General features: G+C 41.1%; 1 protein-coding gene across 1 annotated transcript; it reads right to left on the bottom strand.

Annotated features, from left to right (window-relative positions):
* Positions 1–1,853: 1,853 nt before the first annotated feature.
* On the bottom strand, positions 1,854–27,329 carry LOC119426436 (vascular cell adhesion protein 1-like). The gene is made up of 9 exons (XM_037693998.1): positions 27,263–27,329; positions 26,762–27,118; positions 25,015–25,317; positions 24,678–24,938; positions 5,693–5,995; positions 5,356–5,616; positions 5,123–5,210; positions 4,991–5,027; positions 1,854–1,928 (listed from the first exon to the last, which is right to left on the bottom strand). Exons 1-9 carry the CDS (start codon positions 27,327–27,329, stop codon positions 1,854–1,856), a joined length of 1,752 nt encoding a protein of 583 aa, XP_037549926.1.

The raw sequence follows: 27,329 nt of genomic DNA, 5'->3' as shown, positions 1-27,329 counted from the left end.
GAGCACAATGGTAACAGTGGAAAAAAACCCACTCCCTTTTAAACAGAAAGAAACCCTCAGCAGAACCAGTACTCCACAAGTACTTGACGTTTTGCACCTTTGTGACCTCTGCTCCTTGTTGTCTCACTGTTCTACCTGCCTCATTTTCCATCTTCCCATCATGGTCTCATCACTTGTTAGAACAGAACATTATCATTTTAATATTTAACAAGCTCAACATGTTGCACATCCTTTCCAGCCTGGTCCCTCTGTCTTACCAATCTGTACAAGTCCTTCTCCTCCTCTTTAGTGTCCAGCCTCCCATACAACTCATTACAAGCCTTCTGCTTTGCCTTAGCCACCTCTCTCTTTGCTCTATGTTGCACCTCCTTAAATTTCTGTCTCCTCTCTTCAGTCCTCTCTCTATCATACTGCTTCTTGAGTAACTCTTTCTCTGAATAGCTTTCTGCACTTCACTATTCCAACATGAGGTTTTCTTATGATTTTTTTTATCTGTCCAGATGACACACCAAGTACCTTCCTACCTGTCTCTCTAATTACTGTTGTTGTAGTAGCCCAGTCATTTAGAAGCTCTTTCTTACCACACAGAACCTTTAACAGCTCGTCTCTGAATTTCTCACATTTTTCCTTCTTCATCTTCCACCATTTGGTCTTCTTTGATTTTACTCTCTTCTTCACAATAACAGTCATTCTGCACACAACCATCCGATGCTGTTTGGCCACGTTGTCCCCTGCCACAACCTTACAGTCCCCAATCTCCCTCAGGTTTCCTCTTCTACACAGAATGTAGTCGACCTGCGTACTCCTTACTCCACTCTTATAGGTCACTCTATGCTCCTCTCTCTTTTGGAAGTAGGTGTTGACTATAGCCATTTCCATTCTCTTGGCAAAATCCACCATCTGTGATTCTTAGTTTCTTTCTTTGACACCAAACCTTCCCATCATTTCCTCGTCCCCTCTGTTTCCTTCACCAACATGTCCATTCAGGTCTGCTCTAATCACCACTCTCTCGTCCCTGGGAATACTCTCCATCACTTCATCCAGATCTTTCCAAAATGTATCTTTCTCTTCCACATCACATCCAAACTGTTGAACCTAACCACTGACAAAGTTTAGCATCAGACTTTCTATTTCTATTTTCTGACACATCACCCTATCTGACACTCTTTTCACCTCTACTACATTTGTTGTCAACTCCTCCTTCAGGATCACCCCTACTCCATTTCTCTTTCTATCCACACCATGGTAAAACATTTAAACCTGCCTCCAATGCTGCGAGCCTTGCTGCCCTTCCACATGGTGTCTTGGATACGTAAAACCTCTACCTTCCTTCTCTGCATCATGTCAGCCATCTCTCTCTTTGCCTGTCAATGTCCCCACATTAAGTTGCCACCTTCAGTCCTACATTCTTCACTTTCCTCTTCTTCTTCCTTTGTTTCTTGACATGTCTCCTTCCTTGTGGTATTTCACTGACAATAGAACAATTTCTGCCGGCACACTGGTTGTAAACAGCACCGGTAGCAGTCGTTAACCCAGAACATGTCTGAGGTATGTTTAGACCCAGAGAAATGATAAAGAGGACTCAGAGAATCAAAAAGTCTTTATTTACGTGTTTGGAGTAGTTTTCTGAAAGTTCAGTATAGTACAGGCGAGTATGGGCAGGACTGAACGGTAAATTGATTGATATTAATCTTCAAGGGGAAAGAAATCTTACCTTTTTATGTTTGGCAGGTCTAGAGAGGGGAGCTGGAGGTTCTAAGTATTAGGTGGGTGTTTGGCATAAGAGGTGAGTAAAGTTGGAGAGAGTCGCAGAGTGACAGTACTTCAATAATTAATCCAGTCTAATATCCTGTTCACAGGTTGACGATGGTGGTCGCTGTTGTTGTTCCAAGGAGAGTAGAAGACTTGGAGGCCACTGAGAAGAAGGACTTGAAACCACAAGAGAAAACACAAAGCTTAGTCTTTCTACTGGGCTGCCATAAGGTAGCTTAATGTTCCAGCATCGTAGGACTGGCTCCCAAGTCCCTAAATACACCAACAGGTCGTTAGTCGGGATCAGGTGCAGCTGTGGAAGGGTGGCCCTGTCCAAATACTCACAGGCTGCAGGAAAAATGATTAAGACACAGAACAAAGAAATCCTACAACCCAAGCCTCAACCAATCTGCTTTGGTGTCATTTAGATGAACTTGCATGTTGGTTTTGGCTAAATGTTTTACATCAATTGCCCTTCTTGACACAACCTGAACCATTTGCCCGAGCTTGGGACCAGCACAAGAAATAAACTGTCTTGTGCTTCCTAGTGGTTGGTTTAGGATTAAAAAATAAAATATATACAAAAAAAAAAAAGGCAAAGGAAGATTAAAGGTGCACATATTTTTACAGAAGTGTTTTTAATTCATTTCTTAAAGCATTTTTTATTATGATCATCATTTTTCTTCATATCTGAGCTGAAACAACGTGAAGATGAAGATCTGAACAGCTGCTCTGCAAACTTCACTTTATAAATCCTTTGTTGACTTTAAATAGCTTTAGATGCAAACAACAGTTAAAAAGTTGAACACTAAATTAATAAAACCAATGTTTTGATGAAGCAATTTGTTTGTACACATTTATTAAAAAGTCATTTATTCAATTATTGTAAATAATTTTTCCTGTTTCACGTTTTCTTCATGTTTATCAGCAGTGATGTTTAATGTGTTCAATAACTATTTGTTTATTATAAATATTTGGTGTAAAAAAGAAAAGAAAATGAGTGAAATAATACTGTCAAATACAAAAGCCAGGCAGGTCCATAAAACAATATTAGTTTACTTTAAAAAAAAAAAAAAGACAAGCCTGTATTATCAATGCAACATTTATTTTAGCATTTACAGGCCTGAATCACTCTGTGATCCAGCAAAGCTTGAATTTTACAACATAAAGAGCAAAAGAACAGTCTGGACATCTTCCTCGCCTTCTTGTGTCTCAGGATGCTTGGCTCTCAATCACTCTGTTGACATAGTCTGCTTCATTTTGGTCCTGAGGACATGAAACAAAAAAATCATACTTATTGTCCAGATCACATTTACAATAGAAAAGAACTCTAACCGTCAATATGTAATCCCACATGTACATAATGTGTACCCTGTACATTCCCCTGCTTATATGCTGTAAGTGTACATCACCTTCACATCAATGTGAAGAAGACAAAGGAGATGATCGTGGACTTCAGAAGAAACAAACACACCTACACCCCCTAAAAATAAAAGGATCTGCGGTGGAAGTGGTCTCCAGCTACAAGTACTTGGGTGTACACATGAGTGACAACCTCAGCTGGAGCAACAACACCACCAGCCTGATCAAGAAAGCTCATCAGAGACTCTACTTCCTCAGGAGGCTGAGACGAGCTGGTCTGGGAAGCTCAGTCCTCACCTCCTTCTACAGGTGTGCAGTGGAGAGCATCCTGTGCTCGAGCATCAACGTGTGGCATGGAGGCTGCACAGCTGCAGAAAGAAAAGCTTTGCAGAGAGTGGTGAAGGCTGCACAGAAGATGTTGGAATCAGCCTCCCCACCATCACAGACATCTAGACCGCCAGATGCAGGAAGAGGGCTACCTGCATCATGAAGGACCCCACTCACCCAGCAGACACATTTTTTGCCCCGCTCCCCTCAGGAAGGAGGTTAAGGAGCATTAAGTGTAGAACCACTAGACTGAGGAACAGCTTCTACCCTGAGGCTGTTAGACTCATGAATCTCTAACCAGAATAACCACTGAGAAAAATCACATCATGTTGCTGCTGATCTGTTCCATGTTGCTGCTGATCTGATCCATGTTGATGTGTTCATTCGTGCTCATCTGCTCACACAGACTCATGTTCGTGCTGCTGTTCGACGTAATGTTCTTATGTTATTAGTGCTTAGTGTATTTTTAGTTGATGTTTTTGTTTTCCTTAGTTCATATTATAGATCTTATTAATGTTTTTATTTTACATTTTATTGTTGGATGTAACTGGGACCCGGTGTACATAATTTCGCTACACCACATGTACCAGATGGGGTGCGAATGACAATAAAGAATCTCTGATTTTGACTCTGATGTACTTTGTAGGTACCCTGTAAGTACTTCAATCATCTTATTTAAGTACCTCAAACAATATTATCATGTATGGTATCATTACATATGTCTCTTCATACCCAGTATGTACCTGTAAAGTTACCCAGTAAATATTCCAGTGTATGTATTCTGTACTTCACATGTATGTACCCTTGTACATACCTTGTGTATCTACCCTGTAAAAATACAGGTACATTTCCAGTAAATACATTATACATACCTTGTAAGTTCCCCCTCCTTTGCCATATAGGTACTATTTAATTGTTGTTGTACATATTCTGTAAATTGTATGCTCAATTGTATGCTTTAAGTACCTTGTAAATACTCTAGTATGTAATCTGCTGGTACCCTGTAGATATCTTTATTATGTATTTACGGTGGCTAACTGGTGCAAACGTGCCACAAAAAGCCAAATGCACAGCAAAACATTAAATGCCCTGCATACCTGTGAATGATGCAAACTCTAAAACAAACCAAAAAAAGACACATGCAACAGAAAAATGTGGAAATCGCAGAAAATAGACGCACGAAAAAACATACAACCAACAAAACAAATGCAGAGGAATAATGCTGCAAGTAAGAAACGCTGCAAACTAACTCCTCGAAATGGAAGTGTGCTAGACCATAGGGGGACTCGACCACCAAGTCATGAGACCAGACCCTCTCCGTAAAGACATTACAGCAGAATGTTTTGCTTGCTGTTGTTTTGGTGGCGTTTAGTGTTTTTGCTATTTACAGTTCTTGTTGTTGCATTTGTTTTCTTGTTTTGGATTTTGCATCATCCATGTGTTTGCAGCTCATTTGAATCTGTCGGCCACTGTACAACTGTATACGGCGTATTATCTCCCAACAATCTGACAGTTTGAAAACAAAAGACAGTAAGCTCTAGTAGCTCACCTTCTTTGGTTTTTTGAAGAACCTTGATCTGATCCCGCTGAAAGAACAGAAAAAAATGGATGGATATTAACCAGCATGTAATATTTACATTTTAACATGTACAGAGTATCAACTCGTGAAAAAGTGTCTGACCACTCAAGGATGATGATTGAAGAACAGAGAGTTAAAATCCCCAGGATCTGCAGTGTAACATGAAGACTCAGCCCAAACATCCGGTTCTCTGTAACACAGAATATTTATCTTCAACTGGATAGAAACTGTTTTGGTTCTGAATCATAAACTTTAATTCCACATGTTTACACTTGTGTCAAATCTGAACAGAAGTTCTGGTTCAGTAAAGTAACAAATGGAAATAAATAACTTACCTTCAACAGTAAGAAGAACCACAGGTGACGTCTGGTTGCCCAGATCATTTAGAGCCTCACAGTAAAACTCTCCTCCCTCAGAGACGTTGAACCTGTAAACCTGACCTTCAGAAACAAGAACAGGTCCATGTTTGCTGTTCCAGAACCAGGTGAAGGTTCTGGCAGGAGGCTTGGCTCTGCTGGAGCAGCTCAGCTCCACCCAGGTACCTGCTGACACCACACCTGATGGACTGATGGATGCTGAGGTGTCTTTAGGAGCATCTGAGGAGAACGGGTCACACATTAACTTCATTCATCAGAACCAGCTGAACCGTGACGGGTCCACAGGATCACTTACAGGAAACACTGAGAGTCAGATTTGTTTCTGCTGTCTTCTTACGTTTCCCTCCATCCACAGGATATCTGACAGAACATGTGATGTTGTCTCCATCATGTGTGTCTGACAGAATCATGTTCTCCTGGATTTTAGTTGTAAACGTTCCATCTGGGTTCTTCTCTGTTCTCTGAGAGTCTTGTTGGAGACTCCAGGTGAGTTCAGGAGGTGAGTGTGGACAGGGAGTCTGAGCTGAGCAGGTGATGGAGACAGACTCCTCCTCCTTCAGATCACCTGAGACTTTAATGCTGGGACTCCAGGCAGAATCTGGGATTTCACATCAAATGTATAATTTAAAACAGAGGAAATAAATAAACAGTAATTTTCATAGTTTCCCAACTCAAACTGGTCTAACATGTGGGATTGAACTGGTGTAGCATCTGTTTATAAAGATTTTTCATCAGAAGTCAAGTCAGATTTATTTATAGAGCACATACAACAGAAACTGTTACCAAAGTGCTTAACAAAAAGATCACAGCATCAAACAAAAGTAACAAGATATATTTGCAGCACATGCAATAAAAATATATTTTTTAAAAGCATAATTAGAAACAATGAAATACTAACTCAAATCACCTTGTGTCAAATGTCAAGGATTAATAACAAAAAGCATAAACTCAGTCAGAAAGAATGAAATACTAAATCAGATCCAATGACCGTGTGTTAAATAGGAATAAAACAAAAAGCATAAACACAATCAGAATCAAAGAAAAATTCAATCTAAATCTGATCACCCTGTGTTAAATGTCAGTGAGTACAGATGCGTTTTCAGGAGTTTTAAAAGCAGAGACATTTATTGGCCTGTCTGATGTTGATGGGCCAATTGTTCCAGAGCTTAGGGCCTACGACTGAAAAGTCTCGATCTCCTCTGAGCTTCAACCTGGTTTTTGGCTGGTTTGATGATCTTGTAGAGATACACGTGAGGTACGTGTCACTTGTTGTATGACAAATATATGAATTATATATGCATACAATATTCACGAGTTCTTCATTTTTCTGACTGTAAATGCCGTGCATTGAATTTAACAGAAATGTGAACGAGAGACGTTATTTATCTTTGACCCATCAAATGAATGGAATCATTTATTTTCAAAATCAAAGTTTAACATCAAACATTTACATTAATTTGGCAAAATATGAAAATAATAACAGACAGTTTCACAGAAAATGAACTTCAAATCACTCGGCGGTGATTTGAGGACTTTGCTTCAGACATTTCTAAAAATATCTGTACTGTTTTATGAGAGAGAGGTGAGTTTAAGAGTAAATTGAGATTTATCTTACAGAGGAATATGTGAGGGAGATTTAATCTGTTTAACCAGAAGTTGCACGCTCCGTCCGATCTCAGCTTCTCACGGTACACTTGGTCAAAATAGAACCATCTACCTGTTGACGATGAATCAGCGTTGGATGTAGTTCCTTTCTGACTCGTTTCAGCGTCTCCGTCGAGAGCTACCAAACCTTCAGAAAGTCGTGCGTTGATTAGCTCAAAACAGAATTATAATCCCCAAAAAACCTCTGGATTCTTCATTGCTCTGAAGCTTTCAGAACCGACTGCATTCTCAATCTTCTCATTCTGTTGGACTATCGGACCTGTTGTCAGCTCCCAATCCAACATCTCTCAGAACTCTCAATCTAACTTGAACTGGGGAGTTGCCACATTTTATTTGGGTCGACTTCCTGTTCAATTTAGAGCTTTCTGATTCGTGGAAGGACCAGAAAGAGGAGTGGTTTTTGACGTAAGGTGTTTATCAACAGTCGAGGTCAGAGAATGAAACTTGTTTAACATACAGAAAAGATTATTGCAGAAGCAGCAGACTTTTTGGAGTCTACTCTTAGTAATCTTCTGAAAAAGTTTAAACATGACATTTCTTCTTCAGTAAACATTTTAGTTGACCGAAGACCAACCTTTCACATACTTACGACAGCTTGCTCATTTCAGACAGAAAAATCAAGAAAGGCATATTCAGGTGATTTCTGCTTTGAATGAGGAACAAAAATCATTACTTACTGTTTATGTAAAATAAAAATTAGTAGTTCTTTTCAACCTGTAAAGCATTGAGTGAACTAACACAATTTGATTATCAAAACATTTGTAAGACAGTAATGATTATAAAGAATTGTCTTTTCTGCTTGATTAATTCAAGAAAGAAAGTTCATCAGATGGTTCAGACTTATTCAGATCAATGAAAATAACAGTCTCTGTCCATCTGGTAGATTTGAGGTTATCTGGTTCACTACAATCTCAAAGCCCGAGAAAGAGCATAAGAATGGAGAAGGTCGAAGATGTATGAGGGTGCGAGGCCATTAATGCGCTTAAATGTCAGCAGGAGAATTTTTAAATCAACTCTTGACATGCACAGGAAGCCAGTGAAGGGAGGACAGAACCGGTGAAGTGTGCTCAAATCTATAAGTTCCTGTTAATAGCCAGGCTGCAGCATTTTGGACGAGCTGGAGACGTGAAAGCGAAGCCTGACTGACCCCAACATAAAGAGAGTTACAGTAGTTCAGCTGGGTTGTAATGAATGCATGGACTCATTTTTCAAGGTCGGATCTGGACAGAACGGACTTAAGCTTTACTATTTGCCTCAACTGGAAGGAGATTTTTTTGAAGAACAGAGTTGATCTGTTTATTAAACTTAAAGTCCAAGTCTAAAACTATCCTGAGATTGATAACAGACTGCTTTAGATGTGGCTGAAGGGAGTGCAGGTTTACAGGATCAGAGACAGTGGCAGAGCTTGGGTTAAACACAATGACATCAGTTTTCAGGTCATTCAAACTAAAGAAGTTTGAAACCATCCAAGTCTTGATGTCCTCAAGATATTTTAGCAGAGGACGAATGGAACAAGAACTGTTAGGAAAAATAAATAAATCTGTGAATCATCGGCATAAAAATTAAACAAACCACCATGTTGGGCAGCACGGTGGCGCAACTGGTAGAGCTGCTGCCTCTCAGCGAGCAGGTCCTTGGTTCAAACCCGAGTCCAGGGGCCTTTCTGGGTGGAGTTTGCATGTTCTCTCCGTGCATGCCTGGGTTTTCTCCAGATGCTCCAGTTTCCTCCCACAGACCAAAAACATGCATGTTAGGCTGATTGGTAACTCTAAATTGTCCCTGGGTGTGAGTGAGAGAGTGAACGGTTGTTTGTCTCGTTTGTCTCTATGTGTCCCTGTGATGGACTTGCGACCCGTCCAGGGTGTACCCCGCCCCTCGCACAGTGATTGTTGAACATGGGAACCGGCGACCCCCGTCACCCAAAATGGAAGAAGTGGGTAAAAGATGATGGATGGATGGATGGATGGATGAATGGAAATACCATGTTTCCTCAGGATAGACCCCAAGGGGAGCAGATGCAATGAAAACAGAAGGGGTCCAAGAATGGAGCATTGCAGGACTCCACAGGAAAGAGGCACAGAAGCAGATAAATGATTGCCAAAATTGACACAACATCTCCTGTCACTCAGATATGAAGAACACCAACAGAATTATTTTAACTGAATGTGTGATTCTGTCAGAGAATTGTTGGTCAAAGGTTATGGATGTTTTTATTATTATGGCTGAGAACCCAACAATTTTCAGTCAGGTCATCTGGACAGTTTCTTTTTTTTTTTTTTGTGCTGAAACGTTTCGCCTTCAATCCAGAAGGCTTCATCAGTCAAGGAAACGCACAACAAAACTGATTCTTCCCCCAACAGCTTACTCCAAAGTGGAACAAACCAGTTTTGCTTGTGATAAGATGGTCTCTTTGGTACGCCCCCTCTTCCATTGCCGGCCCTCTTCCTTGTTGACAGTCGTGTCACACTGGTTGAAAACAGCAAAGTTCATGCTCAATAATCCAGGTATAGAATCCAACATTTTTCAGTCAGGTCATCTGGACAGTTTCTTTTTTTTTTGTGCTGAAACGTTTTGCCTTGGGTCCGGAAGGCTTCATCAGTCAATGAAACACACAACTTTGAAGTAAACTGTCCCATCGGACTCAACCAGAAGGAAATTTATACAGGTAAATCCCATTGAGCCTCGAGGACTCATTTACAAGAGAGACCTGATTTCAACAAAGAATGATGACAATAATGGACAACAGCTACAACAATAGAAAGTTATAAAAAGGCATACAGATTTTTTTTTTTTTCAAATAAGATGGGCAAAAAAGTAACAAAAACAGATTATAAGGTGAATGTAGAAAAGTAAAAACAGGAACATGTCTGCATCGGTCCCTGCCAGGAGTCCAACAGATTCTTAAAACCACTTAGAGAGGTTAAGGTCGAGAGCTTCAGATCTTTTTGTAAGATATTCCAGGAAACAGGAGCGGAGTAGGAGAAGGCCCTTTTGCTTACTTCAGTCCTCACTGAGGGAACACTGCAGGTAATAATGTCCTGAGAGCGCACGCTGTCGCTGCACTCATGTAGAGACATGTAGGAGGAGATTTATGAAGGCAGCAGACCAAGAAGTGATTTAAAGATGAAAATGTACCAGTGAGAGAGTCTACGTGAAGTTAATGATGACCAGTTAACCAGTGAATACAGGGTGCAGTGGTGGGTACGATAATCACAGCCAGTTATGAATCTTAGTGCACCATGATAGACAGCATCCAACATCTGCAGGGTTCTTGTAGGAGCGTTCATGTAAATAATGTCACCGTAATCAATGGAGGGAAGGATAGTCAAAGATACAAGGTGTTTCCTAGCGTTCAGAGTTAGACAGGATCTGTTTCTGAAAAAGAAACCCAGTTGACCAAGATACCCAAATATTTATAGGAATCAACAAATTCAATGGGGACACCATTTGAGGATAAAATCGGAGGAAAAACTGCTGGGACCGACTTCCTGTTTGAAAAAATCATCCCTTTGGTTTTTTCGGCATTTAAGACAAGTTTGAGGCAGAACAAATCAGACTGGATGATGTCAAATGCAGATTGCAAAAGCTGGAAAGCCTTATCAACAGTTTTAGCTCGACAATAAACAACTGTGTCATCAGCATAGAAATGTAAGGATGCATCAGGAATGCTCTGACCTACATTACCTATGTAGATTGTAAAGAGGGTAGGTCCTAAGACTGAGCCTTGTGGTACATCATTGTTGACTGTTAAATAAATGGAGGAATTACCATTATGTTGAACACATTGCCTCCGATCTGAGAGATAGTTAGAGAACCAATCAATGGTGTGATCTGAGAAACCAATTTCTGAGAGCTTATGACACAAGATGTTATGATCCACAGTGTCAAAAGCTTTAGACAGGTCTAAGAAAAGTGCAGCACAATAATCCTTAGTGTCCAATGCTTCAACAATGTCATTAAGAACCTTCAGTGAAGCAGTGGTTGTGTTGTGTTGTTTCCTGAAACCAGATTGATGTGGAGGCAAGATGTTAAATGAGTCCAGGTAACTTTTGATTTGAGAGTTTATCAGTTTTTCTAGAATCTTGGCTAAAATGCAGAGTTTAGAGATTGGTCGATAGTTGTTCAGTGAGGTGGGGTCACCTCACTTCACTAAAGGAAGAACAAAGACTGTTTTCCAAGCGTCTGGAATGGAGTTTTGGCTTATGGACAGGTTAAAGATGTGAGTCACAGGGACTGCAATGATATGAGCGGCCAGCCTTAAGAATGCATGCGTCCGCCGACCATAAGCAGTCAAAGGTTAATTAAAAATGGGGGGGGGGGGGGGGATGATGGCTACGAGCTGGGGCCGGGTCGGATCAGATTTTTGGGGGCCTGAATGCAACCCTAATCTGCGGTGGAAGTGGTCTGCAGCTACAAGTACTTGGGTGTGCACCTGAACAACAACCTCAGCTGGAGCAACAACATCACCAGCCTGATCAAGAAAGTGCATCAGAGACTCTACTTCCTCAGACGGCTGAGACGAGCTGGTCTGGGAAGCTCATTCACCACCTCCTTCTACAGGTGTGCAGTGGAAAGCATCCTGTGCTCCAGCATCAATGTTTGGCATGGAGGCTGCACAGCTGCAGAAAGAAAAGCTCTGCAGAGAGTGGTGAAGAATGCACAGAAGACTGTTGGTCAGTCACCCCACCATCACAGACATCTACACCTCCAGATGCAGGAAGAGGGCCACCTGCATCATGAAGGACCCCACTCACACAGCACGCACACTTTTTGCCCCGCTCCCCTCAGGAAGGAGGTTGAGGAACATTAAGTGTAGAACCACTAGAGTGAGGAACAGCTTATACCCTGAAGCTGTTAGACTCATGAATCTCTAATCAGGATAATCACTGTGAAGAATCACATGATTCAGATTAAGATTCAGTTTATTATTGCCATTGTCAATTGCACATTGACTGCTGGACAGGGGCACCAGTGACCCCCCGCGACCCAAAAAGGAAGATGCTGATAAAGAGAATGGATGGATGGGTGGATGGATGGATGGATGGATGGATGGACCGACGGGTGGACGGATGGGTGGATAGATGGATGGATCTTTGCTGATTGTAATGCCTCGGTTTCAAAACAAAAATGACCACTCATTCATTCAACCTTCACTTATACAGGTTAGACTCTTTGAGCCTCTAGGACTCATTTACAAGAAAGACCTGTTTTAAACAAAGAACACAGATGAGATACAGACAGCAATAGAAAAACATATGGAAAGCATATAAAATGAAAAGTAAATTGAAGAAATTACTTAAAAACTAAACAAAAACAGCTAGATTATAAAGAGATGTAAAATATAAAAAACACGAACATGTCTGCGCTGGTTTTTGCCATGAACTTAACAATAACTTAACAATAAACCTTTCTAAGGTGGAAGCAGCTGAAGAAAACAAGAAATTAGATAAATCGGTATTTTATGTATTGCAGACTTGAGTAAATTATTCCTTAATGTTTGTCTCTGAAAAGAAAGTGTTTTAACGAAACATAAATCCTAAACAAGTAAATCACATTTCCTATAACCTCAATCTAAAGCTGAAATTTTACACTTCCATCCTGTCTTATTCTTTCCCACTTAAAATACTTTGTAGGGGTGTTCAGAAATAAGTCAACAGAACTGTGTATTTGGACCAACATTAAGGTGAAATGTCCACTCTAAGCTCAGAGTAAAGATGAACAGGAGCTGTGAGACAAGTGGAGCTGTGCTGCAGCTTCACACAGGATCTCACACTCACAGGCTACACAACAGATCAAGTTTATATTAGTCTATTAATGTAGGCGCTTATTTAGGCTGCAAACTTCCTGATTCACTCTGCACAGCATTACAATGACTGCTGCTGTTGGCACAACTCTCTGTCTGCACACTCACTGCTGCCAGACGGCCAAAACTACAAACTCAAGCTGCATTTTCTGTTAAAGATATTTAAACTTTTACAAGTGTGTTTTTCACCAAACTTCTGCTTTTCTATTAACGGCTCAGAATTCACAAAAAAAAGTATACAACCCGCTGCCTTTCATAAAAGTTTTAAGATCATGTTGAGACATAAAGGTTAAAGTCATTTTGGTAAAACTTTGAAAACAACTTCATGAGCAATTGTTTCATATTCATATCTCAGTGATCTGTTAGCACTTGGCGTCTGTGTTTAAAATCACTTTCAGCTACTGTCAAACTGATTTTTTCATCAGTATCTCAGTAATTATATAATGTATAGCAATGTTTGTGTAGGGTAAAGATGACTAGCTGTGGCAGCCATCTTGAATTGGGTTGACTCCAACATTTAATCAGTTATAAATGTTTATCCATGATTACTTTCTGAAAATTCCATTAAAATCTGTTCAATGACTTCCAAGATATTTTGCTAACAGTGCTACAAACAAAAAGAGACAAAGGAAAAAACATTATCTCTCCCCCTCAGCTTCAACGGTGGGTGATAAATATCAAAACGTGAGTACAACCAGTATCTTCTGCTAAATTACTGATTCTTGCTGTAAAGCATCACTGGAGTGTTTAAAATGATGCACAAAATCAACAAATGTTTCAAAAGAACTGACTTTTGGCATTATTTGGTACAACTGTGTTCTAGAAGATGAAAATATGTTCAGGGTTCCTGTTTAATGAAACATGTCTCACCTTTAACTGTCACATGAAGAGGATCACAGACAGCTGTTGCCTTGAACCTTCTCATCTCGACTCTGAAGAAATATTCCCCTGAATGATTTGTGTTAAAACCAGAAAACACAGAGGTGCAGTTTGTCTCTGTCAGGTTTCCCATCATGTTTACTGTAAAGGTTTTTACTGAATTACTGATGTCATAAACATCATCTCCACGTTTAATCCAACCTGCAGAGACTTCGCTACTGGTGAGCAGATCTTTAGGAGTAAAGCTGCATGGGATCAGCAAACAAGTTCCACTCAGAGCTTCCATCTTCTTTGGTGCACTGATGGAGAGACTGGATGTGACACCTTCACAATCATCAGCCAAAACTCCTGTAAAATCAGATTAATAATTAAATAAATGTGAAGAAAGTTTGTTTGAAGACAAAATTAACAAAACTAACTTTAGAGCAACTGTTGTGTTTCTTTGTAGAGCTTAAATAAAACAGTTTAATCTTTAACGTGTTTAAATAAAGTGAGGAAACAGCTGACCTGGAGGACAGAAGACACTCAGGAACATGTTGACTGTCAGCACGGTCACACACAGAGCTGCCGACATCTTTCAGACTGGAAACGTTTCAGTCCATCAACTGAAAATATAACAAGCAGCATGTGTTAAAGTCAAACCAACAGTCGTCATCCTTCCTTAGTTTATCGAAGAAGACATCTCCTTTTAAAGACATCTAATTTTTAAGCTCTAATCCGCAAAACAGGAAGTGACATTTTTGCCACCTTTTCAACCCCATGATGTTTTTAATAAACAGGAGGGTTTTTTTTGTTCTGCTGTCTGTTAACCATCAGATGCCACTGCAGCGTTCGGTGCTGATGTGTAGTTGCATCTCATTTCTCAGACGACTAACAGTGAACAAACATGAGAAGACTTTAGCTCAAAAGCAAAATGCTCCAGAAACCAACCTGTGGTGAACACGATGAAGAAGCTTCACTCTAAAAACTGAGACATGGACCACTGTGTGGACAGGAAGTCTGAGCTGAGCAGGACGAGCTCTGTAACACTGCAGACACCATTTTGAATCGAGCAGTTTTCAACTTCTTGGGGGTATGTGCATGTGATAACAATGTTATTGAAAGCTGAATATAATACCAACATCGTTCTAAAGCAGAATTCTCTCAATAGCAGATCGGGCAATCCTGCTTCTTTTTCCTCACACACGCTACACACAGGGTGAAACGGTAATCCTTTCAGACTGTCGTAATAAAGGTGCCACGATTCACCGTCTCTGTTCCACCGTCTCCCCTGTCAGCGACAGGTGTTGCACGCATGGGCACAATCCTCGTCTTCCTCCAGCCCTCCCTCTATCGTTGACGAGTGCACTGAAGTGGGCTTTCTTCCCTGAAAGGGTTTGTCTCTGTACCGGGACACAGCCCCCCCCCCCCTGACTGAAGTCGGCTGTGAGACCGTGTAGCAAGCTGTTACACGTGCAAACACATCTTTTTCTTCCTCTTTTCTTCAGCTCAATTATCTCACCTGTCAGGTGAATGGGGGAGCTGGGATGAATGGAGCGACGGAGGGTCCAACCCATTACTGGAGCGGAAGAGGCAGCAGAAGACAGAGACGAATGGAATGCGTGTTTTTTGATATTTGTGAAAGTTTTGAAATAAAACAATTTCACTCAGAAGCAGGGTCCTTCATCCAGACAGGCTGAATCCTTCTCTCTCTCTCTCTCTCTTATCCCCTCTGCCCGGAGAGAGAAGGTAATCTTTGAACAAACATTTAAAGGACACCAAAATCTCATTGTTTTCCACTCAACCAGGTCGACGCCCCGGTTTGAGCGGCGCTCCCCACACGTTTTTTTTTTAATTCTCAATCTATTCCCCTCCTTCAGCACCCTCCTTTTCCCACCTAACGGTGAAGACGAGCACTGAGGACGGCACCCATAACATTCAAGATGGAAAGGTAGTCTTTAAACGAGACGTTTAAAACACACGGGACCCCTCCCCCATACAACCAGATCTTGAAACCAAGTTTTGAGCGGCACTCTACGCATGTTTTTTTATCCTCATTCTTCCCCCTTCTTTCACCCAGTGAGGCATAGATTACATGCTGCTTTGCCCTTTAACCCATAGTGTGGCTTAAAGGGCAAACCATATGAAATAGAACGTAGGTTGCATATTGTAACCACAGATTTTATGAATATGGTGCAGCCCTCTAAGCACTGGGCCTCACTGGCCCCCAAGTTGCTGAAGAAAAAGTTAGCTATTTGGGAGCAGAACTATGGACCTGTACACTATTTATGTGGTCTAGGGAGGGGCCCACACAGTGGGTGGGCATGGACTAGAGTTTTTCAGTGTTGGTGCACTGTGCGCAGGGGTACCCCTAGTGTGGCTTAAAGGGCTGCACCGTATTCATAGAATCTGTGGTTACAATACGTAACCTACGATTCCTTCTCTTTTAGGTCACCTGAGCTATTAATGCTGTTAATAGTCTGTTTGTATCCTGATGCTCAATAAGATGCTCAATAGACTGACAAAGTATTTTGGATTAAAGACGAAACATTTCACCAAGTTTTTTTATTTTATTTTTATTTGTTAATCCGTCCGGAGGACATGACTTTGTTAGTCTGTTTGTATGCTAATTTATTTAGTTCCTTGAGTTTATCTTACTCTTATCTCGTTTGTGGTTTGTGTTTTATTTTTGTTTATTTATGTTTTTATCATTTGTTTCCCTGTCAGTTTCGATCCTTATCCATGTGTTTTTGTACTTTGTCATGTTGATTTGGTATTCTTGCATAGTTCTTGTTTCTGTTTCCCAGTCCTCCTTGTGCCATTTACTATTTACCTTCTGTCAGTTTCCGTGTTGTTTTGTTCCAGTTAGTCTACCACCCTCACCTGTCACTAATCAGCAATCATCCCAGGTGCTTCCATTTCCTACTCACCTCTGTTTTGTTGCAGTCTCTGTTCCACCATTGACCAGTTCAGCAGTATTTGGCCTCTACACCTCAAATGTTTGTGACGTCTAGCGACTGATTCAGTTTGTTTTTACTGCAACAACAGGGTTTTTGTTTTCCTTTGGTAAATAAAACCTTTTTAGTTTTACCTCTGAGCTCCTTGCTTTAGTCTGCACCAATCCTCTACAAAACCTTACAGAATGTTGAACTCAATAAAGTACTCAATTCAACTCAAGGATCATTTCTTCACCCACCTGCAAGATGCTGAAATTTCCCTCACTGAGCTCAGGGACATTCCTTCACAAATCCAGCAGCTTCTCTTGCCACTGTAAAAAACCTAGACCCACAGAACAATTTAAACACGTCTAATCATTGAGGACATGCTTTACTTCAGTACTGGGCTTCTCCATCTCTCTGAGTTTTCACATTTACTCACCAAAATAAGATCTCTTAAAGGACAAATAATTATCTCCATCTCCACTCCTCCATCAGTCATATCTGTGCCTGTTGCTACCCTGGTGCCTGGCTGTAATCTCTAAGTCACAGTTCCATGAACCCTCCGCATCCCAGCTCCACAAGCCCTACAATTCTTAGACCCTGGAGTCCTCCAAGTCTCTGCTCCACAATCACTCTGAGTCTCAGCTCCTCAACATGTCAGTGGCAGCAGCACAAACAGCTCCACTCTTCTCATTGCCAGCAGCAGCCCCTTCAGTCACCTTCATGCCAGCTGTGCTCTGTGGGCAAAGACAATCAGGGTCACATCAACGCCACCGCCATAACAAAATTCAGCTGTCGGTCCCATCTGCAACGTCAGCCACATCTTCATCTGAAGCTTCAGCCCCATCTTCAGCCACCGCCTCAGTTACTCCTGGTTCTGTGGATTTTCAGTATCCATAGGGTTTCCTGTGCACAATGTCTGCTGCTATATCTCCTTCCACCTCAGAACTGACTATGATTGCATCTCCAAAGTTCTCTGAGCAGCCTTCAGCAGATTCAGTTACGGTCTCAACAGATCCAGAGTCAGTCTTGGACACTTCTGTCTTTGGGTCCCATGCTCCTGAGTTTTCTTGGGTCTCAGCCTCTGAAAGGGTTGAAGGTGATGACGCCTCTCAATCAGTCTCCGATATGGTTGTAGGTGATGTCGCCTCTCACTCAGTCTCTGAGAGAGTCGAAGACAACAACTCCTCTCACTGAGCTTCAGAGGGGGTTGGACAAGATATTCCTTTCTCCTGTGTCTCTATGGAAGTTGGTGAAAATGCTCAACCTCCCTGTGTCTCTGTGGGGATCAGCAAAAATGTTCCACATTCCAGTGGCTCTGCCGGGGTTGGTGAAGACACTTTACCATCCTGTGTCACTATAAGGGTCAAAGAAGATGCTTCTCAGTTCTTCTCTGAGAGGTTCATGGAGGTTGACATGTCTCGCCATCAGTTTTTGAGAGGGTCTACAATGACAATGCCTCTCACTTCTCAGTACTTGAGTGGTTTGTTTAAGAAGATGACACCTCTGTGCTGCCTGTGTATGAAGGGCTTCACAACCCCTTTTCACTGCCTGTCTCTGATGGGCTCCACGACGCCTCAGTGCCACCTACTTATGAGAGTGTACAAGAGGACGCCTCTTAAACATCACTATGGATGCACTGGCCTCTGAGCCATCCACTCGAACCCTTGCTCCACTTTGGAAGGTCCCAGGACCATCTGTCCAAACTATTTCTCCGCTCTGGACAGTCTCTGGTCCATCCACCTGAACTCTTGTCCCCAGAACTAATGTGTGTTCTTTGAAATATTTTGTGTTCTAGTTCCCTGGAATGTTCCTTGTCAGTTTTTTTTTGTTATTCCTTGTTTTGTTTGATTTTTGTTCTCCATCCTAGTCCCCTCCCACCACCCCTCACCACTCACCTCCCGCCGCCCCCCATTGTTACAGATTTTGTGTTGTGGGATGTCAAGGCCCATCACTTAAAGGGTGACACTTAAAGTGTCCTAGTATGGTTTTCTGTTTACCAGTAGTTTCTTGAGTATCTTACCCTTATTTCCTTTGTGGTTTATGCTTAATTTTTCTTTCATTTGGGTTCAGTTACTTGTCTTTCCCTGTCAGTTAAATCCTTATCCATTTGTGTTTAAGTTTGTTTTTGCTGCCACGACTTGTTTTTTTGTTTTAATTTGGTACATTAAACATTTTAAGTTTTACCTTTGAGCTCCTCTATTCAGTCTGCAACATGGTACAGTCCTCCATAAAACCTTACAGCTGTGGTCTAAACAACCAAACATGCTTGGTGTTTTAAGAACTTGATGCTCTAATCCACAAAACAGGAAGTGACATTTTTATCACCACTTCAGCCCCATGCTGATATTTTATTAAACAGGACTTTTCTTTTTGTTGTTCCTCTGTCTGTTGACCATTGGATCCCACACTCGGTGCTGATGTGTAGTTACATCTCATATCTCAGACAACTAACAATGAGCAAACAAGAGAAAACATTGTCTTCAAAGCAAAATGCACCAGAAACCAAGCTGTGGTAAAATGGTGAAGAAACTTTACTTTAAAAACTGAGACTCTGACCATCACTGAGAGGATGCTGCAAAACTAACCAACGTCCTCTTTTTACTTCAGCTTCTCGGGTTTTTCTCAGAGTTTTGTTTAGTTATCAGCTCATATCTTACGGAAACAGACTACCAGTAGTTCACAATTGTTAAGACAACAAATACTTACTTCCAAAAACTTAAGGTGGAGTTACTGATAACTATATTCAGTGTTTACAGTCATAAAGGATTGCTTTAGGTATAATGTAAAGAAGATGGGATGTTCAGTCAACGCTGAAATTGAGGTTGTTTTCACACCTGATAGTCCGGTAGACTCGGTTCGGTTGGGGACCAATATTCATAACATTTTGCTTACATTTGAGCTGGTGCAGTTCACATTCCCACTGCACTGTACAGTCGAGCCAACCTGTTCCCCCACTCGCCTGTGGTGGCGCTGCACCAAGAACTACTGAAAGAAACGACACCAAAAAAAACCTCTGAAGACACATCTTCTTCTTCTTCTTCTTCTGGAAATAAAAACAAAAACGGAGTGGCGTCAAGTTTTATCGGTTTTAGGAGTTCTATTTTGTCATTTTTCAACAATGGACTCAGCATGAGGGGAAGATGATGCAGAAGACCATGGAGAATGCTGTTTTTCACACAAGGCAGCTGACGGCTTCATATGAGGTAAGAGAAATGTGTGTTTTTTTGCCCTGCGTTGTAGTCATCTTCCTGCTTGTGGAGCAGTGCCCGTTCTGTTTACATTCACACTGTACTCGAACCGCACTCGAGTTTTCTTCTACCGGACCGAGACCTAGATTTTAGCCCGGGCCAGAGTTCGCCTTTTCGTTCCGTGACAGAGTTTGATGGCGAGTTCACACCTCCCCAAACAAACCGGACTTCCTAGGCAAATGGGCTAGAGTTCGGGACAACAGGGCTGGTGTAAATGCACCTAAAGAGGAATTGGAATTTTCCTTCAGATGTTTGCTTTTATGTTTTTGTATTACAATGTTAGGCCACCATTCTAAAGCCCCTGCACCTCATGGACTGTAAACCAGTGGCCTTAACATCTGACCTGATGAAGATTCTGGATCACCTCTTCCATGCCCATCTTCGTCCATCTACTCCAAGCTCCCTCCAGGATGGAGGCTCCTCACTCAGTCTCTATGGCTGAGCCTGGCCACCCTACAAAAAAAGCTAAATTCTGCTGCTTCTATTTGGGATCTTGTTTCTTTCAGTCATGATTCAGACATCAGATCCTTAAACTCATGAATGAAAGTGAAGTTTGGAACATAGTCAGACCAGTAAATGGAGTTTCACCTTTTGACTCTTTCTTTACTATACCCAACCCAAGCAACACCCTCATTACTGACAATGAGGCCTTGATCAGTCCATCCATCACTTGTGAAAAATGTGTTCGACATAACGGTACTTTGTCTAGCTATCTAACGGTCACCAATGGTGTGCCACAAGGCTCAGTTTAAGGTCCCTTTCTTTTTACAATTTATATAGATAATGTACATCTAAACATTCCTGACGCATCCTTGCATCTCTATACCAATGATACTGTTGTTTATTGCCAAACTAACACAGTTGACAACGTTTTCCAGCTTCTAGTCTGCATTTGACATCATTCAGTCAGACTTATTCTATCTCAAGCTGGTGCTACATTTTCAATTCAATTCAGTTTATTTATATAGCACCAAATCACAACAAAGTTGTCTCAGGGCACTTTACAGGATCATTCACTTACATAAAAGCCAATTAATAAGTTCTCTTTCTAAGGAAGCTGCTGACAAAACCAAAGGGATGTTAACAACAAAGTCCATGCGCAATAATCCAGGTATACAATCCAACATTTTTCAAAGGGATGTTGTTTTCCAACAGAAAGTCAGTGCCAGCAACTCCTCCTCCTATCTCATCCATGCATGGTGTTCCTATTGAGTTTATAGATTCTTACAAATACTTGGGAATTTTGGTAGATTCAAATCACTCTTTTAAAACTTCCTACCGGCCACTGACTATGGTGACATTATTTACATGAATGCTCCTGCCAGCTCCTTACAGATGTTGGATGCTGTCTATCATGGTGCGCTAAGATTCATAACTGGTTGTAACTACCACACCCATCACTGCACTCTGTACTCCTTGGTCAGTTGGGCATCATTAATGTACACAAAGGCTCTCACACTGGTTCATTTTCATCTATTAATCCCCCCTTGGTCTGCTACCTGCTTATATCTCCTCCCGCATTTCACGCAGTCAGTGCAGTTACAGCGTGCGCTCTCTGGCCATCATTACCTGCAGTGTTCCCTCAGTGCAGACTGAACTTGGCAAAAAGGCTGTTTCTTGTTTTGCTCCTGCACCTGGAACACCTTGCAACAGGAACTGAAGTTGTCCACCTTGATTTCTTTAAGGGATTTCTAACATTTCATAATGTCAATAGAAAAATCAAAGCAAATATGTTCTTGATTTTAGTATTTCACCCTGTTTTACGGCACCCTGATTTATTGTTTTGTACACTACTCTTATTTTAACTGCATTTTTATTGTCATTTATTGTTGTCATTGTTTACGGTTTGTTGTCTGTACTTTATATGTTCTGTCTGAAACAGGTCCCTCTTGTAAATGAGTCCCTGTGGCTCAATGAGACTAGCATGTAAAAATAAAGGTTGAATGAATGAACAAGACTCCCAGATCCCTGAACTCCTCTGAGACTAAAACTGCCGGAATGCAGAGGACATGTTTTACATGATTCCTGTTGAGAACCATGGCCTCGGACTCGGAGCTGACTCATCTCAATTGCTGTGAACTGCACCATAGATGCTGAAGGTCGTGGACCACATCATGTGCATGAAGGTGAGGCTGACTGTTATTTATTTATTGTGCGATTTATTTATTATTTGGTGAATTTATTGTGTTTTTGTTGTTGTTGTTGTTGTGCTGGTAGCTCACGACTAAGTGTGGTGGTTAAATTTCAACAAATCAAGGATGTCTGCTGAAAAACTAAATAAATTATTGTTTAAACTCAATTACTGTCTTTAAGAATTTGTAGCCTAATGTTCCAGGTTTTCTACAAGTAAAAACTTTATGTTCATTCCAACAAAAGGACAGAGACATTTCCTCCACCCAGTTCTTTAATTTACATTTCCTTCAGATCATGTAAAGTTATTTAAAGATTTACATTTTTGTTCAGACCAATATATGATGTGAGGACATTTCTTATAAAGTATATGTACTGAACCTGATTAGAAATATGAGTTGTTAGTGCAGAAGGTACCAGAATCCTACACACTGACACCTTCTGACATTTAGAAACAGACACACACCACATACAGGACAAAATATTATTTTTATTTTATCATAAAGAGACCATCACTGAACTAAAAACAAGAGGACTGGTGTTAAAGCAATAAAGACAGTAAAACATATTACTATGTTTAAGCAGCAACAGCTAAAAGTATTTTTTAAAGCTAAAGTTAATGTTGATATTTGAACAGGAAATATCTTCTTCTGGATACAAATTTAAATGTGAAGCTATTATTTCTTGATTTGAGCGTAGAGCTCCTCGGGACCTCCTGCAGTCTGAGTGGAACAGTTTCCAGATGTGGACAGTTTGACCTGTGCGTACACCGTCTCCTGCTGTCCTCCATTCTGCTCTGAGGCAGAGGAAGCCTCAGGTCGAATTTTGAAGAAGCTCACGTCTCCATAATGGAGTTCTTCCTCTGCTTCACTGGCTGGTTTCCAGGCAGAAACCTCCTCAGCTCTTTGACTCTGAGGAGAAACAAAACTCTTACTGGTCATGTTGATGATGTCACAAACCTACAGATTAAAGCTCTGAACACAGAGGCTCAACGTTTAACCACCTGAGTCTCCGGTGGAGTTCGACGTTTGGACTTGAAGAACCTGCAAGACATCAGAAAGAAGAAATCTGTGTTTTACAAAGACAGACTGATGTAAATCAAACATTAGTGGATAAATAACCTATAAATTAAAACCAGAAATATAATTAAGGGTGTCGCAGTTGCAGCTGCCTCTCAGCTAGAAGGTTGCTGGATCGAATACCAGCCGGGGGCCTTTCTGGGTGGAGTTTACATGTTCTCTCCGTGCTGCATGGGTTTTCGCTGGGTACTCCGGTTTCCTCTCCCAGACCAAAAACATGCAAGTTAGGTTCTAGAATTGATTCTAGAATTGTGCCGCTCGGGGTGGCTGCATGTTGGAGCAGCTCTGTCACATTCATTCTGAGTTATTGTTTTTGAGAACCTTAATTTCTCTTTTTTTTCTGGATGCAAATCACTTTTTTTGGATTATTGTTTCCTCTGGTATCAGATGCTGTGCAGCTGGAAGGATTTTTACTGAAACTTTTTTACTTTGGGGCATTTGTTATGATACGTAACCATGGCAACAATGTGATTTTAACAACCAGAAGCAGATGATTAACATCTCAAAAGCTCAAATATCTAAACTACAGCCCCAAATTCCAAATGAGTTGAAAAGGAGGTGCCATGGACGAATTCCCATCAACCTGGCGGCGGTGCTTGAGTATCTGACTGCTGAGATCCTGGAGCTGGTGGGAAACTCGGCTCATGACAATGGGAGGACTGGGATCATCCCCCGGCACCTTCAGCTGTCTGTCCGTGGTGACGAGGAGCTCGGCAGATTGCTGGGAGGAGTGACCATCACTCAGGGAGGAATTCTGTCCGGCATTCAGGCAGTCCTGCTGCCCAGGAGGACCAAGAGGCCCTCCAGATCTGACAGCAAGCTGGGTCCAGGTGGATGGATCAGTATCTGTGGCCAGATTCTTCAGATTCGCTGCAGGAGATCCTTCCTGCCCACGACTATCAGCATCTATAACAACTCTTGAATAAAACAGGATGATGAGCTACGACAACACTTAATATCCCTTTGGGATTAATAAAGTATTTTTGAATTGAATTGAATTGAATTGAATGGTAACTCTAAATTGTCCCTAGGTGCGAGTGAGACTTTGTCTCGTTTGTCTCTAGTGTCCCTGTGATGGACTGGAGACATGTCCAGGGTGTCCCCTGCCTCTCACACAGTGATTGCTGGATATGGGCACTAATGACACCCAGGACCCGAAAAGGAAGAAGCGGGAAACGTTTTTGTTTTTGTAGATAAAGTTTGATGCAAAAAGTTATCTAGTGCACATCATTTCACAGAGCGTCAAAATGATCAACGCGGCTCAATGCGTCATCAGAAGAGATCGTGTTCTTCATGTTCTCACCTTGATTTGATGTTCAGCTGAAACATCACAGAGATGAACTACGTTTCATTTGAAGCTTTCATTCCTGCTACTCACCAAACTGTAAGAATCGAGCAGATGAGCACGACGAGCCCAAAGAGAACTGCTGCCAACCACAAGGGGTTATTCCTCAAAGAACCTCAAAGAAACAGAGAAAATGTAAATTATTACAGCAAAACTTATATTGATCGATGATCTATTTTCAAATTTAACACAATTCAATAAAATATTTACCTTCTAAGTTAAGAAGAACCACAGGTGACGTCTGGTTACCCAGATCATTTAGAGCCACACAGTAAAACTCTCCTCCCTCAGAGACGTTGAACTTGTAAACCTGACCCACATAAACAAGAACAGGTCCAGGTTTGCTGTTCCTGAACCAGGTGAAGGTTCTGGCAGGAGGCTTGGCTCTGCTGGAGCAGCTCAGCTCCACCCAGCTACCTGCTGACACCACACCTGATGGACTGATGGATGCTGAGGTGTCTTTAGGAGCATCTGAGGAGAACGGGTCACACATTAACTTCATTCATCAGAACCAGCTGAACCGTGACGGGTCCACAGGATCACTTACAGGAAACACTGAGAGTCAGACTTGTTTCTGCTGTCTTGTTACGTTTCCCTCCATCCACAGGATATCTGACAGAACATGTGATGTTGTCTCCATCATGTGTGTCTGACAGAGTGATGTTCTCCTGGATTTTAGTTGTAAACGTTCCATCTGTGTTCTTCTCTGTTCTCTGAGAGTCTTGTTGGAGACTCCAGGTGAGTTCAGGAGGTGAGTGTGGACAGGGAGTCCGAGCTGAGCAGGTGATGGAGACAGACTCCTCCTCCTTCAGATCACCTGAGACTTCAATGCTGGGACTCCAGGCAGAATCTGGGATTTCCCATGAAACACATATTTTACAACAGAGAAAATGAATAAACTATTTTTTTTATAGTTTCACAAACTGAAGAAACGTGAGACTGAGCTGGTGTAGCAGCTGGTCATAAAGATTTTTCATCTGAACACTGACAAATTTATTTTAACTACACGTGATTGATAAACTGACTGTAAGCTTTACTAACACCCGTTTAACTGAAATAAAACATAATTTAAGTTTATGTTAAACCTTTTATTGGTCATGGAAAATTAAACATACAATCCAGGGATGCAGAACAAATAAAGAGTTTAAAACCATCAACATCCCTGACAGGCTGAGTTTGAGGTTGCACAGAGCTTTGCTTTCTGCTTTACTGGTGCTAAAGAAAATACATGTATGTTAGTTTATCTTTATTTCATAGAACAGATTAACAATATCTTCTCTGTAAAAAAAAATAAAAAATCATCCATCCATTATCTTCTGCTTTTTCCGCTCTTGTCTAGACTGTCACCTACAGGACCAATCTGCCCTAATTGCCCCCGACAGCATATTTTATAGGATCATTCAGGTGCATAAACTCCTCCCACTCGAAAAGGTGGTGATTCAAGAAGGAATTGCAAAAAAATTAATAAATTTGTTAAAAAAAATGGGGAAATAAAATGTTAATTCAAGTGCCTATGCGAACTTCCTGATTCACTCTGCACAGCATTACAGTGACTGCTGCCTCGGCTGTCTGTGTGCACGCTCACTCACTGCATTTTCTAATAAAGATATTTAAACATTTACAAGTTCGTTTTTTGACTAAACTTGTGCTTTTCTATGACGGCACAGAATTCTCTAAAAAAAAAATATATATTCGCTGCCTTTCGTGCAAGAGTTTTAAGATCATGTTGAGAAATAATGGAGTTAGAGTCGTTTTGGTAAAACTTTGAAAACAACTTTATGAGCAAAGAGATATCTCAAATGATCTGTTAGCACTTGGATTCTTTGTTTTCAATCACTTATAGCTACTACCACACACATTTTACGTCAGAATCTGTAATTAAATATTTTTTATGATAAGGTTGACTGGCTGTGGCAGCCATCTTGAAGTGGGTTGACTCCAAAATTTAACAAGCTGCAAATGTTCATTCGATGATTATTGTCTGAAAGTTCCATTAAAATCTGTCCGATGTTATTTTTTAAGAAATTTTGCTAACAGTGCTACAAACAAACACAAAGAGACACGAGGAAGAAACATTATCTCTCCCCCTCAGCTTCAGCTGCGGTTTGATAAATATCAAAACATCACTACAACCAGTATCTTCGGCTGAATTACTGATTCTTGCTGTAAAGCCAGTGTAAAAAATTATACACAAAATCAGCAAATGTTTAACGTGGGATGACTTTTGGTTTTATTTGGTACAACAGTGTTGGAGAAGCTGACAGTATGTTCAGGCTTAATGAAACATGTCTCACCTTTAACTGTCACATGAAGAGGATCACAGACAGCTGTTGCCTTGAACCATCTCATCTCGACTCTGAAGAAATATTCCCCTGAATGATTCGTGTTTAGACCAGAAAACACAGAGGTGCAGTTTTTCTCTGTCAGGTTTCCCATCATGTTTACTGTAAAGGTTTTTACTGTATTACTGATGTCATAAACATCATCTCCACGTTTAATCCAACCTGCAGAGACTTCGCTACTGGTGAGCAGATCTTTAGGAGTAAAGCCGCATGGGATCAGCAAACAAGTTCCACTCAGAGCTTCCATCTTCTTTGGTGCACTGATGAAGTGACTGGATGTGACACCTTCACAATCATCAGCCAAAACTCCTGTAAAATCAGATTAATAATTAAATAAATGTGGAGAAAATCTGTTTGAAAACGGAATTAACAAAAGTAACTTTAGAGCAGCTAAAGTGTTTCTTTGTAGATCTTAAATAAAACAGTTTAACATAAAGTGAGGAAACAGCTGACCTGGAGGACAGAAGACACTCAGGAACATGTTGACTGTCAGCACGGTCACACACAGAGCTGCCGACAT

This window comes from Nematolebias whitei, chromosome 20, assembly GCF_014905685.2.
Source record: "Nematolebias whitei isolate Nwh7 chromosome 20, NemWhi1, whole genome shotgun sequence".
Classification (NCBI taxonomy): domain Eukaryota; kingdom Metazoa; phylum Chordata; class Actinopteri; order Cyprinodontiformes; family Rivulidae; genus Nematolebias; species Nematolebias whitei.
This window is presented reverse-complemented; position numbering and strand designations above follow the sequence as displayed.

Coding starts and splice junctions, on each gene's coding strand:
- LOC119426436 (XM_037693998.1), bottom strand. CDS start 27,329: ATGTCGGCAGCTCTGTGTGTGACCGTGCTGACAGTCAACATGTTCCTG. Junction 5,028..5,122: donor TCAATCATCATCCTTGAGTG/GTCAGACACTTT, acceptor CTGTTCTTTCAG/CGGGATCAGATCAAGGTTCT. Junction 1,929..4,990: donor TCTTCAAAAAACCAAAGAAG/GTGAGCTACTAG, acceptor TGTGGTTTCAAG/TCCTTCTTCTCAGTGGCCTC.